At 38.2% G+C, this 8,798-nt stretch overlaps 1 protein-coding gene across 1 annotated transcript in view; it reads right to left on the bottom strand.

Annotated features, from left to right (window-relative positions):
• The window catches only part of LOC107299180 (spermatogenesis-associated protein 7), a 23,268-nt gene extending 14,939 nt beyond the window's left edge, over positions 1-8,329 (bottom strand). The window contains exons 1-3 of the mRNA XM_015828547.1: positions 8,275-8,329; positions 5,176-5,250; positions 3,106-3,201 (exon numbers count right to left, since the gene is read on the bottom strand). Coding sequence (XP_015684033.1) covers positions 3,106-3,201; positions 5,176-5,250; positions 8,275-8,329 — 226 coding nt within the window. The remainder of the gene's footprint in view (positions 1-3,105; positions 3,202-5,175; positions 5,251-8,274) is intronic.
• Between the last annotated feature and the right edge of the window lie 469 nt (positions 8,330-8,798).

Raw genomic sequence — 8,798 nt, 5'->3', positions numbered from 1 at the left:
TTGAGGAGAGGTAGTAGTCTGGCTAAGAGGGTCTTTGCACAGCTCTGGATTGGGCATCAGTTGTGCCCAATCCTGGATAGGGAGGTTTGGCTCACATTCATTCTAGTCACCTCCATACTAGACTACTGTAATATACTCTATATGCAGCTGCCCTTGAAGAATTATTTGGAAGCTTCAGCTGGTGCAAAAGACAGGTCATATTAAACCTCTGCTGTGTGATCTGCATTGGTTGCCAGTTTGCTTTCAGGGCCAAATGCAAAGTGCTGGTTTTAACCTTTAAAGGCCTTCATGGAATGGGACTGGATTATGTGGGGGGCTGCCTGTCTCTTAATTATATCAGCCCAACCCACTAGATCTGGCAGAGAAGGCACAATGCAGATACCATCTGCCAGGGACCTACATTTGGCAGATCCCAGGTAGTGGGTCTCTTCGCTGCTGTGGCATCTGTCTTATAGAACTTTCTCCCCCCCCCCAACATAAAGTTAGCTTCATCCTTTTAATGTTCCAGAAATTCCTCAAGACCTGGTTATGCCATCAAGTCTGGGAATCAGAGTAAACTTCTATGAGATGGGTGATCAATCAATCAATAATATCATGCAGACATAATACTGATAAAAGAGAATATTTGTAACTCAAGGTTGAACTATGGAGCCCTTAATAAGTGTTGATGTTACCTAGTTGGGTAATGAAACATCTGTAAGAAAACAACTGAACTCAGAGAGCACCAAGGACCCCACAGACATAATACTGCACTAGAGTCAGCCATGAAAATAGGAAGGAAAATAGCAGAACATCTAGAAATGGTAACCTGCTGAAACTTGAAAAATATTTTTCAATTTTTTGATCCCTCCCTTTTAAAAATATATAAGACAAAACCTATTTTTATTTTGTATCTCCAGTAGCCTTTATGGAGAATAATAATGAATGCAAGACTGCCATGGTATCTTGAATATGGACTATTATCTACCTTCAAGTAAAATTTCTGATCTTCATCTAACACTCTGTATATTCCATAATAAAATATCCTTTATATTTAGCAGTGATTTTTCTCATCTTAGGAGAGCTTAAACCAGAGAAAAAGTGTATACCGAAGGAAGTAACAATAGTATACTGAGCTGTCAGCTGGATCAGCAACATGTTAGTTAGAATTATTGATTAAACCACTCTGGGTTTCATCTGAATTAATCTTAGGAACTCAGTCTTAGAAGCTATTTAATAGGTTTTTTTATAATTATGTACAAAGACCGTATCTGCCAAGCTTTCATTACTTACTGTTAAAGAACTCTAGATCTTTAGTACTGGCAATAAGGTTTCCTGATCACCTGGCCTAATTTCAAATTAAAACAGTCAGGCCTCCAATGTTAGAGAGGATAAGACCAACTGCCATTTGATTACTTTCCTGCCAAGACATCAGCATCCAGGCAAGCAAAGAGACAGAATATACAAGTCCTATCTTATTTACTTAACATATTCCTTTCCTTAACTGCCTCAAGCAGCAACCATCAGAAGAAGAGATGAGGTGGAGGCCTTTTCCACAAGTCTAGTTTAGCCTAACTCCTATCTGTTTTTTCCCAGAGCCATCACCTGCAGTTCCATCATAGCATCATTAGATATCAGAAGTTGGAAATGCTTTGATTTTATGCAGACTTCAGCATAATTTAGCTCTCTGAATGCTTTAGTTCTACTTGTGAACTGTAACAATGGTGTAAGAAGAAATAATGAACCAAACTGGCAGCTTAGAGAAAAACAGCTATGCCATTGTGGTTTCTAACTCTGCCTTTACCATCTGTATCCCCCAACTGACTTCCTGTAAGTCAATAGTGGTCTGAATGTATTTTCCTTTTAACTCCACTCATCTATTTCTTTTGCGTACTCATATCTTCAACTAAATAAATTTGAATGCTGACAGAAATGGCTTATTTAAATGTAGTAAGTAATTGTTATGGCTTTCTGGCAAATCTCAGCTTGGAATTATCAAGTATCAGTAGAATTAAATGAGTAAGCGCATAGGCAAAGTACTAGGTTTATAATGATATTCCATGTCTCTGTAGAACATCAGAGAAAAGTATTCTGATCACATATTTTCCCTTTCTTCCTCAATATAGCACATTTTCTTTCCATCTTACATATCTAATTCAATGTGGAGTATTACCCTGTAAAGATAAATTACCTCAAAGTATTTCAGATATTTCATCCGTTAGAAAAATAAATGTCCTACTGCACAGAAAAAATGGGATCCTAATTTAGTGCATCCATTTACATATTTGTAATTTAAATTGCTTTTCTAGCCAGTAAAACTACCTCATTAGCAATTACCTGTCTTAAAAAGCTACTATAAGAAGAATAGTGGGTCATAGGGGTATTCATAAAATAGAAAACATTTTGTTTTGAACCCAAAACAAACCATTACATTGCAAAAATTCTACCATACCATGTTGGGCTCTTTGTAACCTCTCATTCTCTCTTCAGCAGTTGCCAGCTTGGCATAACTGCCTGGTCCAGCCCCACCTGCTTCCCAGTGTCTCCCTTCTCTTCTCTCAGTAAGCCATGGCTGATGCCATAGAGGGACATAACTCACCAATCTCCCCCAACCCCAATATTTCCTGTGAGAAAATTTATTCTCATTCAGAGAAAAGTAAAAAAATAAAAAATATGACCTGCAAATATCGTAATCACAATAATAAACTGTATGCCACCAAGCTTTCAACAATTTAGGAGAAAACACAGGGCTATACAGTTTTGGACAACAAAATGACCTATCTCACTTTAGTTAAAAAAAAATCATATTGCAAGGGCACACATGATCTGCATCTCTAACCAAATTTTTGTAAGAATATGTTTTATTTTCCTATTTTCTGATAACAGAATATTTATAATACTTTATTTTTTTGCCTTTATAAAGTTTGAAGTAATATACACTGTTTTCCCCTTCTCACTCATTTTATCTTAACAATACTCTTGTGTGGCTCATGCCCATCTGGGACCTTTAGAACCAGGTGGACATTTGAATCTGATCTCCTGGGTCCTAGTCAGACATTCTTACTACCATATCATATGAGTTTTATAACAAATGTTTGAAAATAATTCAAGTATGAGTGTTTTTACCTTTGGCTGAAAGTATTTTATTGTAGTGAACAGCCATGTGATCCCTGATGAGGTACTGATTACTGAGTCTGCGGGAGGAGGAGTCAATGCAGAAAGCTACCAAAATAAAACATATTTGAGCATTAGGATAAAATGCCAATAATCTGGATCCACAATTGCAGATACAAGGAAAAAATGAAAATGTGAATAAAGGTGGCATTAAAATGAAATAAATAGCATAATAGACCTGGATATTGTTGCATACTGTTTTTCTTGGAATGAATAAACTGTATGAAAAAGGGAGAATGATGGTGTCCATTTATGAGAAAGTAGTGATGATCTAGCCACAGAACCTAATTATTTCAATGATTAAAAATATAGTCAAAACTTTTCTGCCACAAATTGAAATTGTCCAAGGCAATGGTAGTTAAAACATTTAAAGTACTTAAAACAGAGAACTAGATGAAGGTGCACTAAAAGAAACTAGACATACTTAAACTAAACCAACCTATTCTAAATACCTTCATTTAATCTAAAACATTATTAAGTAAAAAGTGGAACCATAAAACAAAGTTTTTAGATTGAACCAGAGAAAAAACCTCACCCAAGTTCACAAGGTGGCAGTTTGTATATGAGATCCTTCTTCTCCTCACATATAAGAGAATAAGTAGATTAATGCAATCCTTGGCAGAGAATCTTTCCCAAGATTTATATAACATTCTCTGAGGTTTGTTCTATATAAAAGGTGCTTATTTTATTACAGGAATATTTATTTTGTTAAGTCTTATTTAAAATGGCCTGAGAAATGATCAGGAATTCTTGATGCCATAGCATTGTTTGCAGGTGTAGTTTTCAAGCTGAAAGATCCCACAAATCCCTGTGTGAAAGCACTACATTTTAAAAAGTTTAAGTTACTACTCCTATTTTTTTAACTTAACATTATAAAAAAATTAATTAAATAAAATTAAACATAATGATCTTTCATTAGCCACATCTATTTCTTGCTATGAATTAATTTAGATTACAGGGGTCAAACTCGATCGCATCACGTGACGTATCATGACTTTTTTGCCATTGCGGAGTTGGGGTGGGCGTGGCCAGCATGTGACACATCCAGCCCGCAGGCCGCCAGTTTAACACCCATGATTTAGATTAAACAGGATGCCATTTCTTCCAGATCCCTTAATGCTTTAGATATGAGTGGGCTTCAGCTGTATTTGCTGAGATCATGGATTTCAAGAGGTCAGTGGACTGCTATCAGCAGGCTTATTCAATGGTCTTGCTTTTTTGATCCTTTTTGACTTTCTTAGTTTCTTAATACCATCAGAGTTCATAGCTTGTGCTAAGATAGCAGTTCCAACAACTAATCATATATTAAATAAATAAGCAAACTAAAATCAACCCTCACACAAGACTGAGATTCTTCTGTTACTGAGCCATGAACAAGATGAGCGCTAATCACAGAGCCATTTCAGCAATGCTTCTGCCAATAAAAGTTTATGTCTTAACAGTCAGTGGAGCAGCACGTATCCATGCATGTGAAACTAGCATGACATCCTCAACACAGCCACTCCAAGAATAGACCCATTATGAAGTCAATGTGATCACTCTGAGGTAAAGAGGCTTAAGGATTTCAGCTTGAAAGTTCTGACAATTTCATGCTAATGAAGACAGAAAGCACTGATGGGACAAGTGGTGAGAGAATTTATTTAAATTTACACAGAATAAATAAATATGGCAATTTTAATTCACTGTGTTTTGAAAAAAGAAGCTAAATGAAGAACTACGATAATACTTTGTGTACATTTTTTGAATTATTTAAGTTACATGGTTTTCAAAAATATCTAGTTATGCTTCTTTAACAGTTTTCTCTAGATTGAAAGTTGTATTACTTATTGCTAAAAACAAGATCAAGATGGCTAAATATTTTCCTTTAATAACATTATTAGGTTTAGATTTAATTTCTTGGTTAAACTAACTGATTATACTGCTAAATTTTGTCAAATTAATGCTTAAATAAAAGGCCTGTAGCACTCTATGCCTAGTGTGCTTTCCAAATAAATTATTTATCACATCACATAAATTACTTACCATTACTTTTTGTACTTAAATGTCCTTTGAATGGGCTTGCCAGTCCATATCTAGGAATGGTCAGATACTCAATTACTGAAAGAAAAAAGAAAAAAAAAACTAAGTTTAGATTGTTGTAATTGCCTGTTAAAAATCTGGGGCTGTAGGATTTTTTTTTTAAACCTACTTTAATATTTTGCTATCAAGAAAGTAGATTCATTAATGGAGAATGCTATGCTTTCATAGGCTTAGGTTTTTATGCAGATGCTACCTAAGTTTAGACTGCAATGAAAGCAAATGGCATATTTTTCTCTTTTTTATATAGACTACCTACTATATTTACTATAATTTTAGCAACTTTATTATGGTGGAAAACAACATACAAGCAACCAATGCAGTCTTTCTAAACGCATTTTCAGCAAGAAATATTTAAAGTTTAACATTAAAATTCAGGGGAAATATAATAGCTCAGCAATTAAACAAATATTAATTTGAGAGTGATTCTGGCCTAAGGCCAGAAAGTTTGTTAGTTTGTCAGTGTTACAGTTAAACAAGCAGTGTGTGGTAGCTATACTGACTCAAAAGAGCAGACCAAAGGCTGTATAAAAATGAATCTATTCAGCTCTTGAAAATTTTACTAGGACAGAATGGGACTTCTGCAATGAAAGAATAGCACTATATCTCTTCAAACTTCTCATATAGTCCTGGCTGAACTGCTTGGGAAGATGTCCCTTTGTCTGAATATTATAAAAGAACTTCTTGGGACGTATGCACAGTTGGAAGTTCCCATTTGAGTTTTACTTTAGATGTCACTCATTAGCTTACTTTGCTAATAGTGACGCAAAAAGCTACGAAGACTATAAGTAGTCCTTACCAACTGCCTTGTTTAATGACGAAAATGTAAAAAATAGTGTAAAAAAACAAACCCAAAGCTTTGCAACTAAACTTCTTGTTTATGATCATTGCAACATCCTGCAGCCATTTGATGGCATCTGGCACACATTTATGACTGTTGCAAAGTCTTATGGTCATGCTATTTGCGGGCTTCGCAACTGGCTTCCCAGAAACAGAATTAATAGAGAAGATAAAAGTAATGTGATGACTCACTTAACAACAGAATGGAAAGTGATGTTGTAAGTCCATCTCTATCACATGATTTTCTGTGCTTAGCAACAGGTCCCATTTGTGGTTGCTAAACAAGGACTACCTAATTTTTTTCTCTGGTCAGAAAGTTCCACTGCTATAAATTTGCACCTGGATAACATCATTAATAAAAACTTTTCTCAGAAAGAATAACTTTCTCATTAATATTTTTAAAGTAGTATTTCCTCAATTGTGTTATACATGCTTAGTAGGAAAGACAGGCCATTACATGAGATCTTCCACCTTTTATTTTATTTATTTATTTAAAACATTTATATGGTCGCCCATCTTTCAGACAATTTTGGGCAACTCTCAATAAAATGGAATGTATGTAGATCCTATTTTGCATGAGAAAGCTAAGATAGTAAAGAAAATTATTTCCATTCTACAAAAACTTTTAATATGGTATATCTTTGGGAAATTACAACATCTATTAGGCATAGTCATTTATCTTTCAGGATATGTTTTACAGATATTCTGGTATCAAGAAATTATTTCTACCTAAAGATGAAGAAGACTACAAATGCATGGAGAGCACTGCACGTTCTTGGTTCAACAGACTTCAGGCACAATGGTCAATTTTTTAATATGAATTCCATCAATGAACTTTTCCCATTTCATGGATAAATATCAGGGTCTGACCATTAAAATGTATCTACTGAATTTAAATGTTACTGCAAACAATCCCATTTACAACAACTACATAATTAAACAAATGACACAAATGATGTAAATGAAATACATTTAGACTTAAAACCACACTCACATTTAATGGACATCACTCTTGAATGATCTTGCCTCAAAAATCACATTTGTTGTGTTTGAACAAGCAAGTTTCCAGGACAAAATAATTAAGATATTGCAAAATACTAACACCACAGACAAAATACTATACATCATTTATTTCCTACAACTATATACAGGTAGTTCTTGACTTACAACAGTTCGTTTCGTGACCATTCAAAGTTACAACAGCACTGAAAAAAATGACTTATGACCATTTTTCACACTTATGACCGTTACAGCATCGCCATAGTGATGCGATCAAAATTCAGACATTTGGCAACTGACTCCTATTTATGACAGTTGCAATGTCCCAGGATCATATGATCACCTTTTGCAACCTTCTGACAAGCAAAATCAATGGGAAGCCAGATTCGCTTAACAATTGTGTTATTAATTCAAAAAGTGCAGCCAAGATTGTAAAATGGGGCAAAGCTCACTTAACAGATGTCTCACTTAGCAACATAGATTTTGAGCTCAATTGTGGTCATAAGCCGAGGACCACCTGTATCTCACCCTTCTTCAGTTGATTTGCAGCAAGCAATGCAAAAAGATGGAGGGGGCTGATATCCATTGACAATAGTCCATGGGTGCATTAAGTCTTTGAAAACCCTGCTTGCTGGTGCCAAGTTCTTGCCCTTAGTAGTGGATTCGCAAGTCAGAAAATGTATTTGATTTAGGATAGGGAATTTTTTCCTATGCTTTAGCAATTGCTGCTGCTGCCGCCGTGGAGTTAGATAATCAGGCCGGGAAATCCCCACGCTCCTCGTCCCTTCCCTGCGTTAACTGGAGCAGGCCAGCACCGTTGAGGAAGCTTTCCCCCCCACCGCTTTCCCTCCCCCAAGAGCCCAGAACGGCGCATTCTGGAACGGCTGCGGAGCCTGAGAAGCAGTGCATGCTGGGTCACAGAACCCCAGCCTGCGCGAGGAGGTGAAGTCGCGTAACCTTCGGCTGCGCGAGGGGATCCGGTCCCACGGGATGCTGGAATCTGGATCTTAGTCGCCGGCCACCCACAAACCAAGTGCTTCGGATGAGCGGGGCAGCCCTCCCTCCGACTGCAGCGAGCCGGGAGCTCTAGAAAAGAAGGCGCCCGGCAGCGGTGCCAATCGGGACCTTAAGAGTGAATCCTCGGGCGCCTCCTTCCCCGGCGCTACGGGAGCAGATGCCCGACCCCGCTCGGTCTCTGCGCGCTACCTGGGCTGCTCCGCCTCCTCCTGCGCTCGCCACTCTCGTCCATCCTGACCCCCATGTTCTCGCTCTAGGGTCCGCTCCTCGCCTTAGGGTCGGCCCCGGGAGCCCCGGCGCTTCCCGGCTGTTTTCGTTTCCCTCCTCCCTCTCTCTGCGCAGGCAAAGCAAGGCAAGAGGAGGGCCTAGTCGGCGGCGAGGTTGCTATAGCCACCCTCGCTCCCTTCGCCGCCGGGACGTCTTAGGCTCAGGAAGGGCGGGGAAGGGGCGGGGAAGATGGGTAGAAAAGCCGTCCCATTCCGGGCATACGGTCTCCGGGAGAAGCCTTCAGTCTTTCTCGCCCGGCGTGGCCTGACGACATCGCCCAATCGAGAGCAGCCGAATTTCCCGCCCTTAAATGTCAGCCACAGGGACAAGTCATCAGATTTGCAGTTTCTGGAGGACACCCGGATTGGAAGAAGCTGTCGAAAAGGAGGAAGGTTAAAGAAGGGGAGTGAAAAAAAAAGGATCTGCCTCGATTTATCGTGCCATCC

Source organism: Protobothrops mucrosquamatus, unplaced genomic scaffold (assembly GCF_001527695.2).
Source record: "Protobothrops mucrosquamatus isolate PMUCROS unplaced genomic scaffold, P.Mucros_1.0 scaffold4646, whole genome shotgun sequence".
Taxonomy (NCBI): Eukaryota; Metazoa; Chordata; class Lepidosauria; order Squamata; family Viperidae; genus Protobothrops; species Protobothrops mucrosquamatus.
The sequence above is the reverse complement of the archived record's forward strand: the minus strand, read 5'-3'. Positions and strand labels throughout refer to the sequence as shown.